Source organism: Paroedura picta, chromosome 5, assembly GCF_049243985.1.
Source record: "Paroedura picta isolate Pp20150507F chromosome 5, Ppicta_v3.0, whole genome shotgun sequence".
NCBI classification, from domain to species: domain Eukaryota; kingdom Metazoa; phylum Chordata; class Lepidosauria; order Squamata; family Gekkonidae; genus Paroedura; species Paroedura picta.
This window is the reverse complement of record NC_135373.1, coordinates 50,130,653-50,157,923: the sequence shown is the minus strand read 5'-3', so window position 1 is coordinate 50,157,923 and position 27,271 is coordinate 50,130,653. Positions and strand designations below refer to the sequence as shown.

The 27,271-nt window shown below is 42.3% G+C and overlaps 1 protein-coding gene across 2 annotated transcripts in view; it reads left to right on the top strand.

Moving 5' to 3' along the window:
• The window catches only part of SEMA3A (semaphorin 3A), a 206,490-nt gene that overhangs the window by 156,678 nt on the left and 22,541 nt on the right, over window positions 1-27,271 (top strand). For both annotated transcript variants that reach the window (XM_077337860.1, XM_077337861.1), the window contains 8 exons: window positions 1,703-1,845; window positions 4,628-4,742; window positions 4,836-4,905; window positions 5,641-5,785; window positions 11,540-11,759; window positions 17,085-17,176; window positions 22,173-22,214; window positions 25,906-26,063. In XM_077337860.1, coding sequence (XP_077193975.1) covers window positions 1,703-1,845; window positions 4,628-4,742; window positions 4,836-4,905; window positions 5,641-5,785; window positions 11,540-11,759; window positions 17,085-17,176; window positions 22,173-22,214; window positions 25,906-26,063 — 985 coding nt within the window. The remainder of the gene's footprint in view (window positions 1-1,702; window positions 1,846-4,627; window positions 4,743-4,835; window positions 4,906-5,640; window positions 5,786-11,539; window positions 11,760-17,084; window positions 17,177-22,172; window positions 22,215-25,905; window positions 26,064-27,271) is intronic.

The window sequence follows — 27,271 nt, the reverse complement described above, 5'->3', positions numbered from 1 at the left end:
TTGTCAAGGGGGACCAGGTAGAAATGCGCAGTTTTCTGCCATCCATTTGTGTTAGCACTTCCCTTGTTGTGTTGGTCTCCCACATCTAGTCTATCATGCTTATTATCTGTTGGTACATCCATCTTTAATTAATCCATCTGATATTTTTAGCAATCAATCATACCACTTCATGCCACCACCACTTCTTGGGACATATTCAAGAAGTTCTAACTACACATTGTATGAAGAAGTATTTTGTTTTGCTAGGAAGAGTTCTTGTACTCAAAAGCTCACATCTTGAATAAATCTTTGTGGGTCTTAAAGGTGCCACTGGACTCTGATTTTGTTTTGTTGTGCTGCTTCAGACCAACATGGCTACCCACTTGAATCTATCTTTTGCTAGGCTGTTTGTTTCTAAATTCAAGACTAACCACCCTGAAACATGTTGAAAGGATGGGGTCATGGGGAGGGCTTGGTAAAAACAGAATTCAAGTAAATCTGTCATTCTGTGCAAAATCAGTGCAAGAAACAGAACATGGTTTTGAAATCTCCCTCAAATTCACAAGAAGCATTGAACATGTTCATTGTTCTTTAGGGGCTGATAATATTAATTCCCATGAAAGAGCAAGGGACATTTGGCAGGGTAGAACACACCCTTTGCCTATGCAAGTCTCTGACTCAGGATCTCTTGCTAAAAGGATCTCAGGTAGTGGCCAGGCTGGAAAAGAGTTTAAAGAAGTGCTGCCAGTCATGGCTAGACAGAGACCGATTATGCACTGGAGGTTTCATGCCGGGCTGCAGGCTGGGGTTTTAGTCGTGGCAGGTTGCCCCACCTCTTCCTGCACCCACATGGGGGAGCATTTGGCCTGATGTACCTCATCCGCCCCCCATTTGTGCTCCTGATAGGGGGGTGGGGCAGTGAAGTTCCCAGTGCATAAACGGTCAGAGAGAACCAACTAAGGTAATGAGGCAGGGAAGGCTGTTTGCCTCGTAAGAGGGTCTGCTGCAATCAGCACAGAGAAAATCGGTCAGCTTCAGGAGAAGGCAGCTTTAGATTAGCATAATTTATTGGTTTTGTACTTTTAAAATTTTATTTGGTAAATTCCTCCAAGGAGTTTGGTGTAACAGACTTTGTTCTTCTCTGTTTTGCCTTATCCTCACTGCAGCAACTCTGTGGGGGTTGGGCGGGCTAATAGAATTGTTGTGTTGGAAGGGGCCGTGCAGGCCACCTAGTCCAATCCTTTGCTCAGTGCAGGATCAGTCAAGCATCTCTGACTTCAGCCAGCTGCTGCTTAAAGACTGCGAGTAAGGGTGAGCTTACTACCTCCCTAGGCAACCAATTGCACTGTTGAAGTACTCTTACTGAGGGGAAAAATTCTACTATCCAGCTGGTATCTTTCCACTCATAATGTAAACCCTTATTGTGAGTTCTGACCTCGGCTGCCAACAGGAACCGCTCCCTGCCCTCCTCTAATTAACAGCCTTTCAAATAAAGAGAGCAATCATGTCCCCTCTCAACCTTTTCTCCTCCAAGCCGAACATTCCCATATCCTGACTGGCCCAAGGGAGTTTCATGGCAGAGATGGGTTTTGCATCTGGTCTCCAGCACTGTAACTGCTACTCTACACTTGGACAATAAAATTGGAATCCAGAGCATATTTCTACAGCCATTCACTTCTTTCCTTTGCTCTAATCCTCCCATTATAACTTATTTTCTTTTCAGATCCACGGTTTATTAGCACACATCTGATCCCAGAAAGTGACAACCCAGAAGATGACAAGATCTATTTCTTCTTCCGTGAAAATGCAATTGATGGGGAACATTCTGGGAAAGCCACCCATTCCCGAATAGGACAAATATGTAAGGTAAAATGGAGGCTTTGGATGGGAATTGATGGGTGATGGTGAAATTCCATCTGCCTTGATTTGTACTTGGAATTAACCAGCCAAATTATTGCTTTGTCTAGAAAAGATCCTTTTTTTTAGAAGCCCAGTTTCTGATTTCTCAGCCTTGTTATACAGCCATATATCACTGGTAGGGGAGAAAGGACAAATCTCTTCCCCACCCCACTGACCCACTCCCTTCCTGTCAAGTTGTCACAAAACTGCATCAACTGTCAGGCCTCCCTGATCAGTGGGTTTTCCTTCCACTTTCCAGTACTCAGTTCTTGAATTTTAAAATCTGGGATATAGGGGGATCATGGCATTTGAGTGCATTTTTCAGGGCACCTGAAGATTGCTGTTGCTATATCAGGTTTGGGAAGGAAGGTAGTACATTGGGGCTGAACCAGAAAAAGAAAGTAAGACCCTAAGAAAATTTGGGCTGGGTCACTTAGTAGTAGAGCATCTGCTTTGCATGCAGCCTATCCCAAATACAATTTCCAGCAAGGATCAGGTGGTAGGTGATATAAAAGATTTCTGAGACTCGAGAGAGAGCTACTGCCAGTCTGAATAGACAAGACTGCCCTTGATTAATCAAAAGTCTGATTCAGTATAAGGTAGCTTTATGTGTTCATGTAAACCAGCATTGACACCAGCAAAGAGGAACTAGAATCACCACACTATGACCGTTTATGCACTGGAGGTTTCATGCCAGCCTGCAGGCTGGAGTTTTAGTCGTGGCAGGTTGTCCCACCTCTTCCTGCACCCACATGGGGGAGCACTAGGCCTGGTCCATGTCGTCCGCCCCTGATTTGTGCTCCTGCACAGGAGCTGGGGCAGTGAAGTTCCCAGTGCATAAACGGTCTAAGGGAGGAGAAGCCTACTGTAGGCCACTACTCAGGGCCAGCAGTGGGTGTGAATCAAGGCTGTGCTTCTGTCTCCCCTGGTTAATTTAATGGGTTTAAAAGTTTTTGTGTTTGACTAAGTTGTATTCCAAAGGTCATTGCCATCTCTGCCTTCAGGAGCTCAGCAGAAAATCAGGTGTCAATTGATTGAGCAAGAAAGGCACTTGGGAATCATTGTGACCGCACTGAATTCAGTAGGAAATCTTTCATCCTTGGGCTCCAGGCTCTGTCAGGACTCTTTACTCAAGGAGCAGAAAGCAGTGGTCTAGAGCAGTGTTATACCATTCCTTTAGAAGCCCAATTCTAAATTTTTGACCTCATAATGCATCCAGTTACATCACTGGGAGAGGGGAAAAAACAAATCCCTTTCTTCTTAATGGTACTTCTGGCTTGCATCCAAAAATGATGTCACTACACTCTAGGTATTTGCCAATCTCTATGGTAAAAGCCATAGAGATTCATAGAGGGCTGTGATGTCACTTTCATGTCACTTCCGTACTCCCAAATATACCCGCTGGTTGCCAGTGCTTGCCTACTCCAGAGACAAAGTATGATGAAAGCAACTAGCTGATTGTCTGGAGCACATCATTAGTCCTCCTCCTCTGCCTCTATCCCTGTAAGAGTTTTGCACAAAGATTCATAGATTTATTGACATGGTAGTTCCCAGTGGAAATGTGGTAATGTGCAAAGCAGAAATATTACTGAAATGATGCATAAAAATACATATTTGAAGAAATGATGTATACAAATGCATATAGGAGACAGAATGGAAAAGTTTTCTGTTGCCCCTGAAGGCTGGACCAAAACCAATGAGTTGAAATTAAATCAAAAGAGTTTGCAGCTAAACATAGAAAGAACTTCCTAACAGTTAGAGAGATGGAACAGGCTTCCTCGGGAGACAGAGGACTTTCCTTTGGAGATTTTAAGCAGAGGCTATCTGGCAGCAGTATGGGATTGTATGACTCACTATGAATTTAGGCAGATTGTGAGTGGGAGGACAGGAAAGGATGAGCCAATGCTTGGCTCTTGTGGCCCTTTCTTATATGTCCAGGGTAATGCTGATTGCCACTTTTTGGTCAGAAGGGAATTTTCCTCCAAGCCAGATTGGCCCACGAATCCTTCAGGGGTTGTTGTTGTTGTTTTGCATTCTTCTGGGCAAAGAGCAAGAGTCACTAGGTCAGTAGAGTGGGGAAGGTAGCTATGAATTTCCTGAATTGTTCAGGGTGTGGACTAGATGATCCTTGCAGTTCCTTCCTGTTTTATGTTTGTGAATCCATGTTCAAGTGGGAACCAGAAGTGCCAGTATAGCTTCACTGAGTCTGCACTTGTTCTGTTTGTAATTGTGTTGCAGACTTCACCTTCTTGCCAACTATACTCTCTCCTTCTGCCATCCATTGTCTTCCACTTCTGGCTGCTAGACACTTCAGAGGACAGTAGTTGTTGGCAGGAGGCAGAGACAGTAATAACTAAAATGGTGCTGTCAGGGAGGGCCATACTATTTGGCTTCAGCTTCCATTCCTGTTGCTGGTAGGATTGACAATTCAGATATGAATGCAGTAAAACAATTGTGTTTTTGGTGATTCCTAGAAGTGGCTTCACACTATCACTGACAACATTTTCATTTTATTCTGCTGGAATGCTGGCAGGCAAGAGAGAACTCCCACCCTCAGTAGGCGTATGGCAACCCTAGTTCTGCACCATGGCGCTGCCCCCACTATAAGTCAATTCAGGTTCCCACAGCTCCTCCCTGACTCTTTTGCTGGGGAATCTGTGCAGGGTGGGAACAGTAGTTCACAGTTCACTAGCCTGACCTAGTTTGAGCTTCTCCTTCTTTAATCTGCAATGCAATGTCCTTTTTCTAGAATGACTATGGTGGCCACAGAAGTCTTGTCAACAAGTGGACAACATTTCTCAAGGCCCGCCTCATGTGTTCTGTTCCAGGGCCCAATGGCATTGATACACACTTTGACGAGCTCCGTAAGTGACCAAAATCATTGGGGAGTGCAAAATAACCCTTCGTCCAGCTGCATGCTCATTATGGAACTGACTAGGTTGTTTTTCTATTGACAGAGGACGTGTTTCTAATGAACTCAAAAGACCCTAAAAATCCAGTGATCTATGGAGTGTTTACAACCTCCAGGTACAGAATATATCTTTAATTTTAGGGATGTTTGTGGGGACTGGCTGTGTTAAAAAGTTTTCTTTGTTAAGATGGTCATTTTAAAAGAGAGGCATTTTTTTGACCTCTGAACCCCTAGAAACCAGTAGATGCCATGGCTTAAGGAATTGGCCTTTCCTTATGAGCTAGGTGCATAATCACCCTGAAGGCTCTGGCCACACAGCTGGAAAGAATGTGTGTGATTTTCTGCATATTAGTTGCAATATATTAGGATGTGAAGAGTCTTTATTGTTTCTGGCATCCTGAATGTAGACCTTGTTTTCATCCACAATTTTCAGCTGGCTGTAAAGTTGTTCCCCTTTGCTTTTCCTCCAGCTAGATCAATGTTGTGATTGTGATCATATGAGGTAATTTACAAACTGCACAAGCAGCTCCAGACCCCTTCAAAGGTCTGTTCCTTGCATGCCTTACAAACACAGCATGTAGCTGATTCTCTCTGTGCCTCTCCGTACTGGATTGGCCTAGGAGGCAAAAACTATTGTGTCAGGAAAAGGAAAAGGAAAGTAAATAATATATAATATAATTAACCTCATCTTCAGAGACCTTTTGGGATTTGTTAAGTGTATCAGTGCTTGTGAGAGTTTTGTCGTACAGCAAAAACAAAGAATGTCAAAAAGGTATCTGTGGTGCCACAATTAATACCTAATGTGGAAACTGTCATCTTTCATCCTTCGTATCTTCTGTTTCTGTTCCTAGCAACATCTTCAAAGGATCAGCAGTGTGCATGTTCAGCATGACAGATGTGAGGCGAGTGTTCCTGGGTCCATATGCTCACCGAGATGGGCCTAACTATCAGTGGGTCCCCTACCAAGGAAGGGTGCCTTATCCAAGGCCAGGAACAGTAAGTGTGCTGCCTCACTGGAAGTCATATGATGGCAAAGAAGAACTGACTGGCCTTTACATGGGTGGACTGCAAATTCCTTGTTTATTCCGACAGTATCAAAAGTTGATACAACATCAGCCTGCTTACTGGAGTAGCAGTAATTGGCTAAAATGGTAGCACTGAGATGCAAGATATCTGAGCCAGCCTGCCCATTTAGAGAAAGCAAGTCTTGAGTAACCACTTCAGAATGCAGGTGGAAAGATTATATTTGAATGCTCTCCACATAATAAAATTCCTTGCATGTAGAAAGAAGTTGGGGTGGGGGGCTAGAAGATTGTGAAGGGCTACGGCTCAGTAGTAGAGTATCTGTTTTGCATGTAGGAGGTCCCAGGTTCAATACCCAGCATCTCCAGCTGAAAGGACTGGGTGGTAGGTCATGTGAAAGACCTCTACCTGAAACTGGAGAGCTGTTGCTGCTCAGTATTGACAGTACTGACATTGATCTGTGTGTGATTCAACATAAACCATCTCCTTTCTGTGCTTGTGTTCCATGAGCATCCATGGAGGATGTTCCATCTCGATACTGAAACAGTATGGTACTCAGAAGGATATACCATGTACCTTTTTTCTGAATATTGTATGTTCCTGCAGCAGACAGGATGGCATCACTAGCTTTCATAGTTGTTTATTAAAGTTTCTCTTCCTCTTCTGGAGTAGTGACATATGTCTCACCCTGTGTAAATACTGGTCTTGGGCCCCCTCAGGGTCTTCCAAGCAATTGCCTATGATGGACAGGCTGTTATTGCTTTTGCTTTAAAGTCCCCCCAGTGCACATGTCTGTAACCCTGAGATCCAAGGATCCCAGGAAAGACTGTCTGTCTAGTGTGAGAAGTAAAAAAGGCAATCAAGAGCAACCCTTCAGCATTTCCCCTTTATGTACTCGACAGCATATTTGTCATTTTGAAAAAGGTTTTGGCAACCAAAGGGCTAATTTTGAAGAAGTTTCTATTTCTTCTCCTTATGATACTAAAATGCATGGTTGTGCTTTTATATAGTATAGAAATAAAAGGAATCCAAAATTAGCCCTTTATGTGTTGAAAATCATACGGTTTGGGTTTTGAAATTTTCCAGCAAATAAGGGGCAATGAGCCTGCGGGCCCTGCGGGATTTGTCAGCCTTCCGCAGGGCCTGCAAGACGGAGCTCTTCCGCCAGGCATATGGTTGGGGCCAGGGAAACTCCCGGCACTGTCAGCTGTGGATCTCTAGCCGAAACCAACTAAGTCCCTCGCTCCCAGATAGAGAGTAATAGACCTTGCTGGATGGGGGGGAGGGGGGAGTGGGTTATTATCTGCCATCACGATATTGTGTTTTAATTATGGTTTAATGCGTTTTTATGGGATTTTATTGTTTTTATGAATTTCTGTAAACTACCGTGAGACTTTGGAGAGCAGCGATATATAAATATAAATAAAAATAAATAAATAAATATTGGAAGGGGCTTCTGTTATTGCTCCTCTTCCGAGCTTGCAGTATAGGTGCATTTTCCCAGGAACCCCAGATGTGAAAGTTACAAAGGTCAATGGACGTAAACATTTTCCAACTTCTCTGTGGTCTCCACACAAAAAAGGGAAATGAGAAGGAGCTTTCCCCTTGACACTTTGTATTCTGCTCCTCAAAGTTCCATAGAAGAAAATCAGAGCAAAACCCCAAGAGAAAGTGTGGAATGAATCCTACTTAGGATGCAGTTGGAGAAATCCACACATTCTTATTTGTTCTATTGGAAGAAATTTCCTCTAGGAGTCTGACAATATAACTCTAAACCAAGTCCCATTAAATTGTATCACATCAGGCTGTACAAGCCCCTTTGTAAATCTCAAATGCTTCCATGAACCATGAAAAAAGCGCAGCTTAATTCAGTAAGATACATGATTTTGTGGAGAAATTAATAGTGTGAACCTGCCCTTTCAATAGTGTTTTTCTCTGTGTTAAAAATGTAATGTGGCAAGTATTACTTCACTGTGGGAAACCACAGTGCCCCCCTGCCCCCCCAAAAAATATTTATTGGTCTACAACAGAAAGCTGCTTCAGGTGTGTCGAGGAAATTGGGCAAACCCAGCATAATGATTATGCTGGGTTTGCCCAATTTCCTTGATGCATTTTTCCTTCAAACAGCACATGTGTGATTCATATGAAAAACTTATTGAGAAGGTGTTCTCAGTTTCCAAAGAAGTTTGCCATGTGATCTGGGAGTCTGCTGTTCAGGAAACAGAAGTCCAAAGGGCCGTTTAGCAGACAGGGCCTTAGATCCAGAAGGCTGTTACATTTTCTTTGGTGTATAAAGTGTGTCACAATTCCTGTCTCAATTATCCTCATCCTCATAAATAAATAAAAACCACTTTTGGCTGAGAGGCAATGTCTTGCCCTGGTATTAAAATTCACCCAACCCTTCTCACCATTTGTAACATATAAATTCTGATGTCATTGTTTAGACAGTAACTAGACATGATTTATAGACATGTGTTAACGTTGAAAGATGTGTGATTTTTGTTTGAAGTTATGGCATGGGAGGCATTTGAAGGTAATAGTGTAGCAAATTGTTGAGAAGTTCATTTTTTGCTGCAAGTTTCCAAATGCACATTCCATGGAGAGGAATGCAGTGCAGGTGAAAGACATCTGCATCTGAGTACACATCTGTACTTCTTTACTCAGGAAGTGATAAAGTATGGAATTCATTGCCAAAAGGTATAGTGATGGCATAGATGGCTTTAAAAGGGGATGAGACAGGTTCATGGGAGTTGGTCTATCAGTGGCTACTACCCATAGTGACTAAAGGGAACCTGCACATTCAGAGTCAGTAAGCCTCTGAACAGCAATGTCATGGGGTGACATGAGGGGAAGCCTTAATCTTTATGCCGTGTTGTTGACCCTCCATAGTAACTATTTGGCCACTGTATGAAACAAGAAGCTGGACTAGATGGGCCACTGCTTTGATTCAGCAGAGCTCTTTTCTTGGGTGCCTCTGAATGTAGATGCTGTTCATCAACACTGATTTACTTTAAATGTGCATATCATCACATATGTGTCAAGAAACCCATCTGAAGCTCCCATCGTTTTGAAAAGGGGTTCAAAACTTGCCCAAAAGATGGGGCTTGTCTGAATGAGGGACAGAAAACACCCTTCCATATTCTCCTGTTTGAATTCAGCACTACTTCTGGAATATTTGTCAGACATTGCATTATGGGCAGATAAGAATTAGATGTTAGATGTATGGTTTTCCTTTCAATCATAAGTAAGAAATCAATACAATGTAATAAAGGATGAATTCATTAAAATGATTCAGCAGCACTTAGTACTTTTAAGGAATTACACAGGGGGTTAAAGTGATTACAATAATAAATAGTAAAGACTATGCAAAATGTGATTGACAGTCAAGCTTACCTTGTTTGACATGCCCATCTTTTGTTGAGTTGAGCCGCTCTTCACATCACATTGAAGACTTGCTTAGTATTTCGAGTGAGCAATACTGCAAGCAGCTTTGCTTCTGTGGTATGACTGACTTCTTTGCATGACTGACTATTGGCTAGCTCAGTAACTGCTGACCATATTTATTTGATTACTATGTCCCAGGTCATCGTCTAAAAACAGCTAATATAGGGCCAAAACGAGACACTACCTTTTCAATGATTCTCGTCTGGGTTTCCCTGAATCAGCTCATTGTCCACATGAGCAGATGGCAGTTGTGAGAAACTAATTTTTCAAGCATTGAAAGTGGCTGGTTTGGATCAGGATAAGCTTTATTCTGGGTATAAGCTTTCATTTGCATATCTTTATTTACAATACCTTTATTGGCATAAAGCAGATAAGCAGGATAAACAAAGTTAGTCAGGATACGTCAGACAGTTTAAATTTAAAAACTGAGGACAGAAATTCAGCCATAATAAAAGTGACGTCGGCATCCTTATCACTCAGTAAAAATTGGCAAATCAGGTCTCTTGAATGGTTTCTCCGTTTTGGTATGAGAGGTATGATATGCCTTCTCTGTTCAGTGAACAAGGGACAATCCAGTAGGATATGTTGGATGGTGTCAGGAGAACTTGATTCACAGGTGCATAGTCTGTTTTCGAAGGGGATCTTGGCAAATCTCCCTTGTGATACTTTAGATGGAAAGGCGTTAAGTCGAGCAAGCGAAAACGCTCTGCGATGGAGGGGATTTGCCAAGTTATGGAAATAAGCCGGCATTATCCCGTGCTTCACTTGGAGACCAAGCGCACAGGGAGAGCAGATTGCTGGCACAGTGGGATGGATTTTTTGAAATTCCTGTGGATCAGGACCATAGAGAACCCCACTTCTTTCCCAGGATGCATTCCGCCAATTTCAAGTATGGAAATGCTTACCTCCAAACTAAGTCAGGAGGAGGGCTCAGCTGTTAAGGGTGAAATGGATAGACTTTCTTAAACCAGAGAGGTTAATATTTCCATATGCATTGGAAATATTAAACCCACAGAAAGGGCAAGAAATGTATTTTGCTTGGGAAGTTCATCCCTTCTCAAGAAGCAACCTGCTTTATAAAGTGATTCCCCCTTCCTTAAGCAGATAGTAGCTTTGGAGAATTGACAGCCGTGGCATAGCATTGCAAGGCAACAGTTTTGTGACCATTCCAGTGCTTTTTTTCCTCAAATGTCTCATGGTGCTGATCTCAACATGTAAACAAAATGTTAGTTTAACAGAAAAATGCTTGAGTGCCCTTAATTACAAAAGAAATCTGGATTGTTCTAAAGTGCCTATCCTGGTGGCATGGATTATTCATACATGTTCTTGTGTAGAAATTCCCAGCTGCATTAACAGTAGTCAGCACTTCTAAATTACCATTTTTGTCCAAAGCCTTTCACATATATATTCTGATTAATCATTATCTAATTATTTCAAGTAATCAGGATTGCATTCCATCTGGAAATAAAGAGAGCCTAGGAGATATGAAACGTGCTAGGAAGAACACGCAGTTAAATCACTGGATGGAAATAATCATTCCGATATGTAATAAAACTTGGCAACAATAGAATGGTATTGCTGCTGTGCAGAAGACATTGTCAAGACATTTGTTGGCGAGACATTTGTTTATTTCCTCTCTGATGAATGATTAATAGTCTGTATGAAGGTGACGGCAAAGACAATTGATTTTTGTCCCTATTGAGTATCTTGCAAGATGAGGGTTATAGAATTACATCTTGGCCCTATCAAGAGGAGGCAGAAACTGACAGCTGGGCATTCTTCATCCAAGATAAATATAAAATATAATACCTATATCACTTATGTTTCAAGAGGTGAAAGCAATTAATGTAACTTTGGTCTGTTGTCTTACAAAATGGTTTGCTATTGCAAAACGAAGGGTGATATAATTATGCCTTGAGTGAGATTTTGGCTGAGCTAAGAGTTGAACCAAGAACAACCCAATTCACAGCAATATAGCCAGAAGCATGCGAGGCAGAGGAGACTTTGTAAACCAGCCATGATTGCACGGAGACTTTGAAGCTTCTACTTGGAAGCTGTTCATAGTTTGTTGTTCGGCACTGATAGATCCACTGCTGACCTCTGCAGTAGGCCTTATACTAAATTTTGTTAAAGGCCCCATCCACCACTGAGACACTGCTGCTTGTATGGAATGCTGGCAGACACACCCAACTAGGAATGCAAGAGCATGGAAATGTCACTGCTATGATCTTGCTAGCAGGAACAGCTAGTGTGTTGACAGTATTCTCTTGTTGCCTTCACCAGTGTCCGAGTAAAACATTTGGTGGCTTTGATTCTACTAAGGACCTTCCTGATGAAGTGATTACATTTGCAAGAAGCCACCCAGCTATGTACAACCCTGTGTTCCCCATCAATAACCGCCCTATCATGATCAAAACCGATGTGGATTACCAGTTCACACAGGTTGTCGTTGACCGAGTGGATGCAGAGGATGGCCAATATGATGTCATGTTCATTGGAACAGGTAAGGTTTGGTCGTCTGACATCAGAAAGTGCTTGTAATGATAAACCCAAGTGCAAGAAAACTCCATTGCCTCTGTATGTTGAAATGAATGAGGCTGTGCTGAAGCAGTCCTTTGCAGATTGCAACCTTGTTAGGACTACTCTGCTGCAAAGAAAAATTCCCTCTTGAGCCTCAAGCCCCTTCTCTGGGCAACTGTGGCATAGACACAAAAGTGCTGGATTAGGAAATGGGTCCAAATTCTCCCTCAGACATGATGCTGTCTGGGTGACCTAGGGCCAGGCCATGTTTCTCCACAGCTGAGGCAGCAATATTCATGTGAAGATAAAACAGGAGAGGAAAAGCTGAGCATGCTGCTCTGAGCTCCCTGGAAGAAGAAAGGGGCGAGTAAATATATGATAGAGAAATCCTGCACAACAGCAGAAGCCAAGCATAAACTCTTCTCCCAGTGCCAGGTGTTCAAGGCTGGTGGTATTTTGTTTGTTTTTATTATTGGTGGGTATAGGGAAAATACTGTCATATCTTGCGACTGATACTAATGGAACGAGCCATCCTTGTCCATTTAGCGATTCTGTGGGAGCCAAAGCAGGCCCTGATTTCACGTGCCATTAATTTGTGCAATTGGCTCAAAGTCTTCTAATGAGTTCCTTGTATAGCCAACCCTTGGCTTGACTTACAGGCATCAGTTCCAAAACCCAACATATGGCTGACCCATGTGATGACTGAAAACTCGTATTATACAATGAAATGTGGAGCTCTGGAACACAGTGAAGACTTTTCTCTCCATTTCTTTTAATATTGTATCTGGAAGCTAATATATACAGCCATCTGCTGAGCAAGGATGTTGAGAACCAGTGGGTTGCTCTCTGTAGAATGTTTCACACACCTAGCATTCATGTATTCTGCTAGTACAAATGGGGATGTTTGTTACTTATCTGAAATTATTGCATATGGGGAAAAATACCAGGCATATATAGGTTAATTGTGACTCCATTGATGTGAAAAGAAAGGATTTTTCTGCATGAGTTATCTTCCTAGGTTCAGGTTACTTAATAAACTGTGACTGTTTTTCTGGTTTTTGGAATAACGTTTTGTATCCATAAGCAACAACGAGTCTTGTGGCATTTTAAAGACTGACAAATGTACTACTTCATCACTATGGTACCTTTCCATATGGGTAGTGCACATGTGCAGGCCTGCTGCTGCAAGACTTTGAAGCTTGAAAACTCTAGAGCCTGCTCCATACCCTTGCTCCATGCAACTTTTCCACTTTTTCCAGTGTAAAGAGAGGAAGAGGAGTGCCCTTGCCTGTCTCTGCCACTGTGGAGGGAAATTTCTTTCTTTGAAGTTCTGTGTGGAAAAATTGTGGCTGTTGTGTTTTTCCCACTTTTTGCAGACTTAATGAAAAGCCTTTAAAAGTAGACCCAAAAGCTCTCTTAAGAAATGCACATCTTGCAGGACTAAAATCTTCCCTACAGGTGGCCATGTAGTTTGTTGACTATGCTTTGGTGAAAAGCACAATGTCTTAAGGTACCTAATATGTAGACAATTTATTCTCAGTGCAAGACATGACAGAGCTTCATGTCTGCAAGCTGCTTTACAACAGATAACCTTGTCTGGCACTACTTCTGACAGTTATCACAACACTGTGACAAAGTCCATTAGTTCTGATGCATCCAAGACTAGTTTTGGAGCCCCCAATTCCAGCTACAATGACAAAAAGTTCTGCTCTGACTTACCCAGGAGAAGTGCTTCAGAGACTCCCATTAAAAAGCCCCATAATAAACACAACCACACTAAAAAAGCCTTGCCAAAATCATCCATGTTGTCTTCCTAATCTCATCATAAAATCACAGTTCCAGCAGTGTTGTTGTCACACCTACACCAATTCCAGGAACCCTTTAAGCATTGGGCTGTTCTCCAGTGTTGGCTTTATACATGTGTTCAAGGTGATGTATCCCAGCTCTGATGGGTGTATTGTGCATGGCAGGAAACCTTGTAAAAAGTTTGCCCAAAAAGACACTGGTTTTCTTATTTCTGCATGTGGATCTGGTTTCGCCATGAAAAAGTCAGTATTTTTGATTCTTCACGGTATTCCCCTCTCATAGCAGCCACTGCATCTTTTCAGTGCAGTACTTAAAACTAGCTTTAAAGTGACTCTTCTTTTAAATGAAAATGACTGTTTTTGATTACCTGCCCTGTGCCTCCATACACCAATGGGTGAAACAGACAGCCTCTATGCCTTATCCACCAATGGGAGCTTGAAGTGCCCCTTGTTCTGTGAAGACCCTCCCACCCCTGCTATGACAACATTACACTAGCAGAAATTAATGTATCAATTCCCTCGGAGGCATTTGCAAGCATTTCAGTCCACTCTATGAGGAACAGCGTACCTCTCAGGGGGAAAGGTTGTAGTGTTTCTTGTTGAGATCTCCGTGTCCATGAACTACAATTCCCAGAATGGCAGTCATGTGACATTGCAGCTGTCCACACCTGCCAATGAGCATCTAGCACAGTGGAAGAATTGCCATTCACACAAACAATTTACCAACGTAAGTCCATCTTTCAAATGCATAATCCTTGCAGGAAAACACAACCGTTTAAAAAATAACTATTTTAAAGGATCAATGTGCTGGCTTCGGTGAAAACATTTACATGCATAATAGCCCCTGGTCTTTATACCTTTCCAGTCATTGACAGACTGTTAGAGGTAACCACAAGTCTGTCATTCAGACCAGCTTCTGAATCATCAGGAGGATGATTCAGCAGGAGAGCTTTTGCTAGGGAATAGCAGGAGAGGCTCTGTTGAGAAAAGTGGTAATTACAAAACTACTTCTGGAACACCAAAACACATAATTTCACTTGAGATTCTTCTTGGTGGAAAAGAGGTGAGGTGAGACATATACTTGACCAGAGAAATGTAAAGAAGTTTTTGTTAATTAAGAAGTTAATAATGTTATGCACCTCAGGTAACCTTTGTCTACTTCACTAACATAAGATTTGTCATATTATTAGATGATGACTTCCATGTAAGGATCAGGCCAGACTTTTAAAATTACATCCACTTTCAATGAAGCAGCCTTTTGCCACAAATGCACAGATTTATAATTAGGTTTAGTTACAGCACCCAGAGTGCTCACCAAGTTTGTAGGTGAGCACAGGCTCCTACCTACCTGCACAGGCAAAGGTATGAAATCTACCCATGCCTAGACTCCAAGGCGAAACTACCATCCAATATCCAATTAACCTTAAAAATGTAAGAGGATTTCAAATTACAGCTTTCAAAAATCCAGCCTACAACCTATCTAGAAGGTGTCTTTCATAGGAACAGTACTGAACTATTCCCTAGCAAAAGCTTTCTGCCCCAGGCAGAATTCCAGTTATTCATCTAGGAGTACTCTTGTTGAAGTCACCTATGTCTCCAACCTGCCATCTTCTTTCAGAGCCTCTTGGGGTTAATGATCTTCACCACAGAATCACACCTAATAAGTTACATTCACACTTAATGGGAAAGAACACCTCTTACATACACACCTAATGGGAAACAACATCCAGGTTGCAGCAGACAACCTAACAGCAAAGGAACATGAAATTACATATGTTACTTCTCTGAGCTTTAGCGTGCTATATCTGTAAAAACTGTGCAAGGGTTTAGTTCTTACAGAGGCCCCTGTTAATCTTTCTCCAGCAGACCAATATCTGCATTTCAATGCACCCATTTATACTCATTACTTGATTGGGAAGAGGGAGATCATTTAGTTCAGTCCATCTGTCAGTAGACATAAATTAGTAATAGTAACTTTAACTTCTCAAGAAAGCCAGTCATAAAACTTCCTGATCTGGTTCCTTTTGTGCAAAATAGTGTGTAATGTTATTCTATAACATCTGATCTAGAACTCAGATAAAGCTCCTCCTTGTGTGTCTGGGGCTTTTACAGAGTCGCCGCAGTTATTAGCAGGCTGTACATTTGACCTGAAAGGCTTTATGGTGCAGCAAATCTTGAATCATGGCAGGATCCTCTGAAACAAAAATGGGTTTAACAAAAATGGGAAGATGTGTTGCATCTACCTGCCCAGCTCACATTCCACCCTCCAACCTGTTTGGCTCTTGTAGAGATTAAAAGGCTTTCAGTATAACATCATGAGACTCCAGCATGCTGACATTGCCTTATTTGTTTTCAGAAGATCAAAGTTTTCCCACCTTGATGCTTATGAATTGGGTAGATTTTCTTCAAAGCAATAATTGCCATAGTGGGGCTGAGGCTCTGGATGGCATTCCTTCTTTTCGTCTAGCTGCTTAGATTACTCAGCGATGTTTGTTCCCTTATTCTTAGATTACTCTGTTAAGAAAAAATAATGTCTTGCTTTTTAAATGCTTGTGCACCACTTGTTCAGTTCTGTTTGATAAAGCTGTTTTGTCTATCAACAGCAAATGGAAGCTTGTTATGGTAAAGATGTGTTATCACCATTTAACATCTGCAGTTTTAGTTTTTGAAGGCCGAGGAAAATTGGCAGCCATCATTCTTGACTAGCCCTTCCTCCTCTGCTTCTAACATCTACATGAATGAAAGAAACTGAGGAGTTCAAGGAATAATTTAATTTCCAGAAGCTTTGTGTGATTGTTAGTGATGGCCATGAAACTGAATTTTCAGAGGTTAAATCTTCTCCAAGCAGCAGCCACAATCCAGAGACCGTACTTTCCCCCAGGGTTTTCTTTTTCAAATTGTGCCGCTCAGACCTCTTAACATCCCTTTAATGGAGCTAAGCGGTCTCTGTTTTTCACTTGATGGTTTCCATGCATATCCCTTTTAGTGTCTCCTCTAAAGTATTTTCTTCCAGGTCACAAATCCTGGCAGAAAGTGTGCCAAACATTGGTTGTTTTCCCAAACATTGGTGGTTAAGTCTTCAGAAAACTGTGAAATCCCAGAGCAAGCCCAGATGTCACAGTTCAGGAAGAACCCTAAGCCTTTGGAGTAAAGGAGCTGTGCAATCCTTGAGCTTGTCTGACCAAGCTTCTAGAAGTCTTCCCAGCTAAGATGAACCGAAGTTTAGGGACAGCTGACATTTCATCAATAACATTATGCAGCTGATAACAATAAAAATGATTTGGATTCAGATTATTTAGCTGGTTATATATCTTGAAAATAGAAGATTGCAGGATATCCCCACTTAGAGAACTCTTGAGAACTTCATTTACAATATTCAGTGGTATCAAGTTTAAAGAATGCATCACTGTAAAATCCTCTTTTTGATGATAATAGAAACCATAGCCTTATGTTGACGTGAAATTGGAAAAACTCCTCTCTCTCTCTCTCTCTTTCTCTCTCAGATGTTGGGACTGTTTTGAAAATTGTTTCTATTCCTAAAGAAACTTGGCATGATTTGGAAGAAGTTCTGCTAGAAGAAATGACAGTCTTTCAGGTGAGTGTGGCTGAAATACCAGGTTATCTGTTTTTGCTTCCCCAGGCAGCTGAAAATGGAATTTATTGTAAAAGAATCTTCTGAGCCCTTCAAATTAGCTAGTTAGTTTGTCAATTAGAGGCTTGGGCACTAGTCAAAATATAACTAGAAGATTTCACTGCCAGCTGTGCATTAATAACCAGAGATGATATCAGGGACACTTTGGGCATTTCCGTACAGAGGGCCAAATCGTGCAATGTCTCCTACTCACAGTAGTGGGATAGTAAATAGTGCCATTTCTCCCCTGCATGCTTTAAAGCCTTCCTGCTGCTGTGTCTCGCCTTTTCCCCTCCTCACTAGCTGCAAAAAAAGCAAAAGAGAGAGCAACGTGCTCTTTTAACTCACCCCTCTTCAACCTATCAATCAATGGAGACAACCAATTGGAGGTTTATTGGTCTAGCACTTTTTTTAAAAAATGAAACCTACAGGTGGCAATGCATATTAATTACTATGTATATGCATTGCCATGGGAGGTAAAGCCCCCCCGCCCTCCAAAAAACCAAACATAGCTGGCCAGCGGAGGGCATGACAAGGAAGGCAGATTCCCACCCATGTGTCAGTTCAACATCCATTAAGTCTCTCATTTTTTGTGTGTCTCCTTCCCTTCCTTTTCTCATTTGTCAGACCCCTGCTCCTCTCTTCCCCCCCCCCATCCCACTGGTCCATCTGCCTGCTGCCAAGCCATTCCCTTCCACAGTTGCTTAGGATTCCTGCCATCCTTCTTCCTCTCCAAGCACTTCTTAAGCAGGGGTACTCCCGCCATGCCACCCAAGCCTCTGTGCCACCCAAGCCTCCACGCCATCCAAGCTACCTCCACACTGCCCGTACTGTCACCAAGCTGCTCAAGCTGCTGCCTTAGGTGGTGGCAGTGGTGGGGAGGCAGCACAGATGGCACGGAGGTGGTACAGAGGCTCAGGTGGCGTGGCAGGAGTGCCCCCACTTAAGATGTGTTCGGAGAGGGATGGCAGGAATCCTAGGCTATTGTGGAAAAGAATGGTTGAGTAGCAGGCGGACAAACCAGTGGAGGAGGGGGAAAGAGAGGAGCAGAAGGTATGACAAACAGGAGGAGGAAGGGAAGGAGGCACTTACTTAAAAACCACTAGAGAGAGCCTTAGTGGAGATTGAACTGACAAAGGGGTGGGAATCTGCCTCCCTTGCTGGGCAGGAAATAGAGGGTGGAAGCAAGGGTAGGACAAAGCTGCTGAGACTATAGTGCCTTTCCCCCTCCAAATGTTCTTTTCCCTGGTTGCTCACTGGTTGATCTCTGGTAGCTCGTGCGTTATAGGGTGGTAAATCCACTTTTACCACATCACAAGTTAAAAATTGTGAAATCGTGAGCCGGCTGCTAGACAGCCTCTGGATGTAGGCAATGTCATGTGGAGGGGCATTAATATGTTGCCAACATTTGGAGGCTGTCCAGCTACATTTTGCATGTGTGGAAAGTCTCTTTATGTTTCATGGAATGTAAAAAGCAATAGATACGACAGTTTGCAATTTACAGTTTAAACCATCTGTACAACTGAAAGCTATTTTTTGTCTTTTCTTCACAAAAATATACAAAATTAATCCAATATATATGCAGATGCCATTAAGGCCAGGGTAAAGTGTAAACGATTATCTGATTTTTAACATTTGTCTTACATTACAAATAAGCACCTCCATATGGATCCTGAACTGTCTCAAGGGAAAGAATCTCTGGGGGCAGCCCAAGCATTCTTCAAACGGAACTCTGTATTATTTTCACTTCCCATCATGTTACACTGCAATCACTAGATCTCTTTGACATCTCAGTCACCAGTGGGCCTTAAACTCTGCGGCCGGGAGCTCAGTAATGATCTCAGATTCACCCTGACTAAGGAGCCTGCCAGCAATTTAAAGGGCTCTTCCTCCAATGACACTTTTTTCCTTGTGCAGGTAAGATTGATGCCCCTCTGCTTCTCTTAACATAGCCCAACACTTCAAACATGCCGTGCTACAGAGGGAAAGCAAAGTCATTCAAGAATTAATCATTCTGTCAGGGGCTCATGGTAATTGTAGTCCAGGGACATCTGAAGAGCCACAGTTTGGCCACCCTTGGTTTACTGCAAGGTTCTGCTTAATTTTGCCATAGGTTTTTGAGCATATTGTTTTGTACAAGATATGTTTGGTTTGCTTGTTTGAGTTCCATAACTGCTCCTCTTGGCACAACGGTCTTGAGGCTGGTTTACAACAAAATATAATAAACAGTAATCATAAAATGATTTCATAACATTAAAAACCATTTAAAATTATCCATTCTCTGCAGCTGCCACGCTTGCCAACTGAACTGCTCTGCTCCCTTCTCAGTCCAGGGTGGAGATAGTTTCAGAGGAGGGCACTATTGAGGATGCTCCATTAGCTCCTTGGCCCCAACCAAACGCCTGGCAGAAGACCTCCATTTTGCAGGCCCTTGGGAACTGTGGCAATTTTAAAGCTTTGAGATAAAAACATAAAAATAGCTTCTGGCCATTTGTTTTTTCCAAAGACTCTTCCTAAAGGAAATAGTTACCTAGTGATACTGTTGTGGTTATTGGACAAGCTCCTTTCTGTCAAGAAGAAAAACCAAATCAACTGTGTGAAGGTAATGGCAGGTGTAGAGAAGGCCAAGTGACCTAGGAGGAAAGCCCAGAGTAAGAAGTTCATAATTAAAAGGGGAATATCCCAATACTGTTAGCAATATGTATTCCTTATCTGGGAATATCTAAATCCATGGATTGAGGCTACAGGGATACTAAAGAGATTTTTCAGTAAACTTGCAGGTAATAGGTATGTGCTGTAACCTTAAGTGTCCTCTGAGCACAAACGTCCTTTGGCCAGCCTGTGTCTCAGTAAGAAATGCAACCTACAAATAAGGCAAATTAATACATCTTTTTATCTCTACTAGTTCTGATCTATCTCAGAAAGCTGTTAGTCACAAGTACCAAATATCCCCAGAATAGTCTAGGGCTTCCCTAGTAAGTACAGTTCAGCCATTGTAAGGGGGAACTGGGTCAGGGGAAAGCTTACTTGCAAAGGTTGATAAGGAAGAGTAGGGAGTATAGTTGAAGACCAAGCAGCCCCAGAAAGCCCAGAGATGGCTGTTCCTGGACTCTGGATATGTCTCTGTGGCTAATACTGGAGCTTCATAGACTCTCTCAGAGTACATTGTAGCAAAATTCTCTTTTACATCCATTTACAGTTTGCCTGGAGTAATGGAATCATTTTAGCCATTCAGAAATATGTTTATGTGACTCAGTGTGTGAATGTCTGCCCATGTTTATTTTATAACATATGGCCTGTTAAACAGAGAGCATTCTCTCCCCCCTGCCTTTTTGAACTTAGAGCAGAAGCAGAGTGCTGATCCTGGAGGGTGATAAAAAGGCCTTTGTCTGTCCAAGGGTGCAGGTATTCTCTGGCTTAGTGGCATGGTGGGTCAACAGACTAGCTCAGGGGTGGTCAAACTGTGGCCCTCCAGATGTCCATGAACTACAATTACCATGAGTCCCTGACAGTGAATGTGTTCGCTGGCAGGGGCTCATGGGAATTGTAGTCCATGGACATCTGGAGGGTCACAGTTTGACTACCCCTGGACTAGCTGCTAAGTGGAAAGAGAAGGCAGGAGGCAAATGAAAAGAAACATTGCCAGAAAGCCATTAGAGGTGCCTCTATAACCCCTTCATTCCCTAGCCATGTGGGAACATCTTGTTTGCACATGCCAGGAAATACATATGTCGGAAAGTTGGCACAGCCAAGAATACCTTATCAGCTGTGTTAAAATATTTTGACCTTGTTCTCATTGCAGGTGCATTTGGGGAGGAGGGGCTTAATGCCCAAATTTCATAAAGAAATCTGATATGCAATTTCACATAGCCCATCACTTTTGTGTTTTCATTTACCCCTGGGGTGTATGAAGCAATTTTTCTATCATCAAAGCATGAATTTAATAACGTGAATTCCAATATGCCAAGTACAGTGCTTTTTATTTAGATTCCCAGCCAAACTGAAGGCATTCCAGAAACATTACCTTGTTTTCCAGAAACATACCATTTTGTGAGTCTCCTTAAACAGCTGAGCAAATATTTCACTGCAGCCCATAATTAATGCCTTTCAACACCAAGTGGGGAGTTTGCTTGATTAGCTTCCATTCAGCTATATTCTGTCCCCCATAGGGTCAATGGAGATGAAGTACATGGAAGCTTGGTGTGAACTATATAAACATATCTGGACAGGAACTGGAGCAATCTTAGGAAACTGTAAGGAAACCAAAAGACTCTTAGTACTTAGGGTGGGACTACTTGCTATTCTTCACCTGGGGCTCCCCTTGAAGTTGTCAGCCCTATATGGAGTTTTCTTCTGTTGTGTGAATGATGTTCTAACATCCTCATCACTGGCACTTCCTGCCTCCAGCAGCCAAAGGTCTGGAGAAGGAGAAGTTGTCCAGGAAGTGGGTTTCAAACTTGGGTGAAACTGGCTAGCATTAACCATGGCTTGTTTGACACATAACAGGAATCTAAGGACAATAGGGAGAGAGTGGTCAACATCCCCAAGGCTGATTGTGAATCTGCAGTGTGTGGTATGTTGGGGAGTATGCAAGTATTACACCTCCTATGGATCTTTGTAAAACAAATACTCGGAGAATCCCCATGTCAGAATTTGTGATGCACAGAGTTCCATGGCCACAGATGTATTGAAGTGAATCCATAGCTGCATCAATGTTCAGTGTGAAAGTTGTCACTAAGAACAGTCAAGTGTCAGTGAGTTCTCATCCTGTCTGATGAAGGGAGCTGTGACTCTTTAAGCTTATAGCTTGAAACTCTTCATGATCTTTAAGGAGCCACTGGACTAAACTCTAGCTGATCTGTTGTAGAACCACAGAGCTACCGTCTGAAACCAAATTATCATTCTGTCAAGGAACATAATGATTGAACTCATCTTTGACCCCTCTCCTTCTGTTTTCCAGGAACCCACAGCTATTTCAGCCATTAAGATATCGACAAAGCAGGTACTGCAGGTGCAACTTTGGTCTCTCTAAATATTAATAGGGTGCAACGTTTCAGAGCTGTTAACTTGGTTCTCTGAATGGATACTTGTGCCAACTGTATCCCATCCTTTTTCTAGAAATGTTTTCAGCTTCTTAACAGATATCTGATAGACAAGTGGTAATGTAAATGAAAGCCAAGTATTCTTCTTGCTAAATCTGAAAGTGTCATATTTGCTGGGAAATGCAGTGAGGTTTTCAGACTAGATGTATGCAGTGTGTCTGTGTACTGGGAAAGGGGTGAATTACTTTTTTCCAAATTTGGCAGCACTGCCCCTATTGCTTCCTTGTGCTTCACTAATGCATATGCAAAATGTCCACTAAAATGTCCATTGTCCACTAAAACTGCTGAAGCTGCACAGTTAAAAATGTGGATGTACAACAGAGTGAATGGCTTCTGTAACTTCCAAAGCTATTCTTAATGAGATATATTTCAATAACGAGAAGGTTTTCAAGGGACATATTCAGAACAGTATCATACAAACTTTAATAATGGAATTCCTAATTAGCACAGCTTAAGAGGTGAACTACATCAATATTGTGCAAGAAGGGAAGAAGGTCCTCTGGCCAAAGGATTGCCAAAAGCATATAGTGTGAAGGGGCAGCTACTACACCCAAGGCTTCTTCACATACCTATATCCTTCAGCGCTCTGAACCACTTGAGCAAGCTAGAGAATTCCAAATGCATGGCATTTCTGTCAGGAGACCAATTCCTATAAGGAAAGATTGGAGGAGATAGATTGAAAGATTGAATAAATAAATAAAATAAATAGCAATCAAATTAAAATATTAAACAGTTTAAAACTATTTAAATCTTCAAGTAGTTAAAGGACTGTCATATAGAGGGTGGAACAGAGTTGGTTTATGTTGTCCCAGAAGGCCAGAAAAGAACTGTATTAGACACAGAGTTCTTCTGCCAGAGATAAATTGTGCAACAGCGGAAATTAAGAATGCCAAAGCAGCAAGGATAATGGTGGCTAAATCTGAAACATCTGAGTCTTCTGAGACAGGGCAGGAAAAAAACAAATAAATATTTCAGGGTAGTAGAATGATTAGGTGGTATTATGGTGTATCCAACCACTCATGGTCTTTGTGAAGCAGGACTTCCTTATTTTCATCTCCTGCTGTTCAAGAGTCAGTAGACGCTCATGAAGAACACTGAGGGGGGCAATCTCGGTGGAAATCACTGCTCCCTCTTTTGTACACAGCTGTATCATCAGGGTTTGGAATTTCCATGTTGGATCTATGCTGTTATGTATGTGAATAAATTAATGTATGTAATTCAAATAAGCAAAGCTAAATCATGAGATGGTGTTTGGCAGATATTTTACAGCCTTTTGTGTTTTTGAGAATAATTTGAGGCAAGTTGTTTTACAAGAGCATTTGTAAATTTGTAAAAGATTTATCTAAGAGGATTTTCCTCCTGATTACAAATGTGTTATAACTTAAAAACAAAAAAGAAATTTAAAACTAAAGATACAAACCAGGTATGCAGTTGGCATGGTTTTTATTGCGAAAGGATTTTAATGAACAATGAAAGTTCATCTTTATATTGAGAATTCTGCCACATCCAAGTGGGATCCCCACTGTATATTGGAAGACCGCCTAAAATGAATGTGTTTGACAAGAAATACTTTATCACCTAAAATAACGGGGGAGGGGAGAGATTTTGGAAAGATATCCTAGTATAGAAAACCGTATCTTCAAAACACAGCTGTCAAGTTATATATGTGTGCTCATAAGGCACTAGAATGTTCTGCTTTTGATTTATTTTTACAAGAACATTCTTCTGAAAGCAACTGATTGTATTAGAGAATGAGCCCATGTGTTAAGACCAGCTTCTCCCTCAAAGGCCTCTTTCTGTATTCAGCAAGGATTACAATTCTCCCTGATACATCAGAAAATAATGTGAACAAAATTCAAATTATTCATCCAAAATGAAATCTATAAAAATCAGTTTAACTGTTGTTAAAAAATGGGGGAGGAGGGAAGAGGGAGATTTGTGGGGCAATGGGAGAACTAGCTTTGTGTCTCTATAGGGTCATCAGCTCCAGGTTGGGAAATTCCTGTAGAGCCTAGGCAGTGCTGGTTTTGGGGAGCAGAGGGACCTCAGTGTGGTATAATGGCAGAGTGTTCACCTTCCAAAGCAGCCGTTTCCTCCAGGGGGGACAGATCTCTGTAGTCTGGAGATCAGTAGTAATTCCAGGCACTCGCCTGAGATCCCCTGGTCCCACCTGGAGATCAGCAATACTACATCACTGTATTGAAAGTCTCTTTGGGAAAGTTTTAGTTCCTGATTCTAGAACGGACAGGTTTCATATCTTGAATATTCTTGTTATTGTATTCACCTAAGTTTAGCTGCCTACTCCTAAGAGAACAAGAAAACTTGTGGCCATTTGAGCAATCATATGCTCAGTTGTGCCCTCCTCCAATCTTTTTCATTGGATGAAATGGCTAGGGAAATGACTTTGTTTTGGCTGAGTAGCCCCTTTTCTTTCTTCTTTATTTCTTTATCTATCCCATCCAGTTGTTTAAATGTATCTGCTGACCCAGCGTAGGGGACTGAGGGACTGATTAACATCCCTATTTTGGCACATGAGAGGCCAGTGGTAATTCAAAACTAACAAGTTACTTTATTTCAGTTTTGAGGGGAAATCATCAGATAGGTATCAGGTTTAGGACTTAGAAGGTGAACAGGCAACCACTATGAGATAACTCAGTATAAATATAAACACAAACAAGTAGCTGTTTTGTTTTATAGACAAGGCTATAAAACTGAGAGCGGTTTCCTTGCAGTTTAAATCAGCAAGCATACATTTTCTAGTCTGAAAGATACTTAAGTTGGTGAAGGCAGGAACATCCATGCAAGTTCCAGTATCCCTTCTTAACCACTTGATACGGATTTATACCCACTCTTTACATAGCTGAGCTGTATCCACAGATGGAGGATGGCTTAGAACAGGGGTAGTCGAACTGCGGCCCTCCAGATGTCCATGGACTACAATTCCCAGGAGCCCCTGCCAGCATTAGCTGGCAGGGGCTCCTGGGAATTGTAGTCCTTGGACATCTGGAGGGCCGCAGATTGACTATCCCTGGCTTAGAATATTCCAAAAGTAGGGTCGCTAGCCTTCAGGAGTCCAGAGACATCCTGGAATTTCGAACAATTTTCAGAGTACTGAAATCAGTTCCCCTGGAGAAAATTGTTACTGTTACTGTTACTGTTACTATTTATATATGGCCCTCCCCTGAGGCTCAGGTGGATGCTTTGTAGGGTGGATTCTGTGGCATTTTGCCCTGTTAAGGCACTTTACCCTGGCAAGGTTCTACATTCCCCAGATTCCATCCCCAAATGTTCAGGAATTTCCCAACCTAGAGTTGGCAGCCCTATCCAATAGACTCTTAAAAGCAAATGGACCCACATTTTTATTTTCTATTGCATAGATGTAGATTGCCTGTCTGATACGTAAAGAGATGTCTCCCTTTAGTGGGCAGAGAGAGAGAAGTCCCATATTCTTGGACATCACAGCAGAATGCAGAAGCTGGATTCCAAAGAAGGAGTGTAGCCATATGAAATGCACTCCCTTTTTGCTGCCTGTTTTTATTGCCTTTAGCACAAATGCCTCTTTCTTTCTTCTTCTTCTCCCCCCCCCCCCAGCAACAGCTCTACATCGGCTCAGCTGTTGGTGTTTCCCAGCTTCCCTTGCACCGCTGTGACGTGTATGGGAAAGCCTGTGCTGAGTGCTGCCTTGCTCGGGATCCCTACTGTGCCTGGGACGGCTCCTCCTGCTCTCGCTACTTCCCCGCGGCAAAGAGGTGAGGGCAGCTCTCATGAAGCTTTCTCCTGTGTTGGTCTTAGCTGATTGCGGTAGTGCTGCCAATACTACACTGAACACAAGACATACTGGATCAGAGCAAGGTGAATCCATCCAATTTGGAAGTTGGTCTGCAAGAGCAGACAGCCAGAAGCGCACACTAGCAGATGGCCCCACCCACTTGTCCTCAGCATCCGGCATTTATGGGTCAACTGCATCTGGACATGGACCGTAGGCCAGGGTTTCTCAGCCATGGTACTGAGTTACTATATGCTACTGCAAACACCCCTCAATGGCACTGTGGCATGGGCGGGTTTCAAAATGATGGTAGGGGAGAACGCTTGTACCCTGTGAAAGAAAAACATTTTTAGTTAAAAAAAGAAATTCTACCCTTATTTGAGCAGGTTGTCCTGTCCCCTCCCAAAGTGATTGGCCTGGAGGGGGTGGGAAGCATGGTAGGGCATGGTAGGGAAGCAAGGTCAGTTGTCATCACTTCCTGGTACCTCGAAGCTTGAAAACTATTTCAGCCGTACCTTCATTGTCAAAAGGTTGAAAAAGACTGGCATAGCCAGTGAAATATCCAGTCTCTGGTGATGTATTTTGTCTTTTATTGTTATAAACTAAGTAAGCTTCTCATGAGCAATTGTAATAGCTGGCATAATTGTCTTTTCTTCATCTTCATGCCTTATTTTAGGTGCCAAAGGAGGCTTTGGGCGTCTGTTTTGTTTGACGACCAGCCCTACATCCATTATATAGGAAATCATTTGTGAAGCAGATGGATCTTTCCAAAGCAAACAGCTTGGGCAAGCCTCATTCTTCCTGGGAATGCCCAAGCCCTTCAGTGCTTCTCAAGTAACCCTTTGGAACTTGGCACTGTCTTTATTGCTTTGTGTTCATACAAAGTCTGACAATGACATGCTATTTTTATGTGTGTTGGACTTCAACTGGCGCTAGGAAAATGGATCTCCTAGAACTGAAGGAAGAATATCCATTCTCGGGTGACTGGAGGGCAGGAAAAACAATGAAAACAAAGCCTAAATGGAAAAACAGCTTTGCTAACAGGGTTGTCAGATTTAAAGATAATTTGTTTGTTTAGTTGTTCTGGGACAGTCAGGCAATATGGGGGATCAGGGTCTCCTCCCCCCCCTCCCGCTCTCCCCATTCTGCTCCCAGGCCTGCTGCAGAAAAATGAGCACTTTACCAACACGT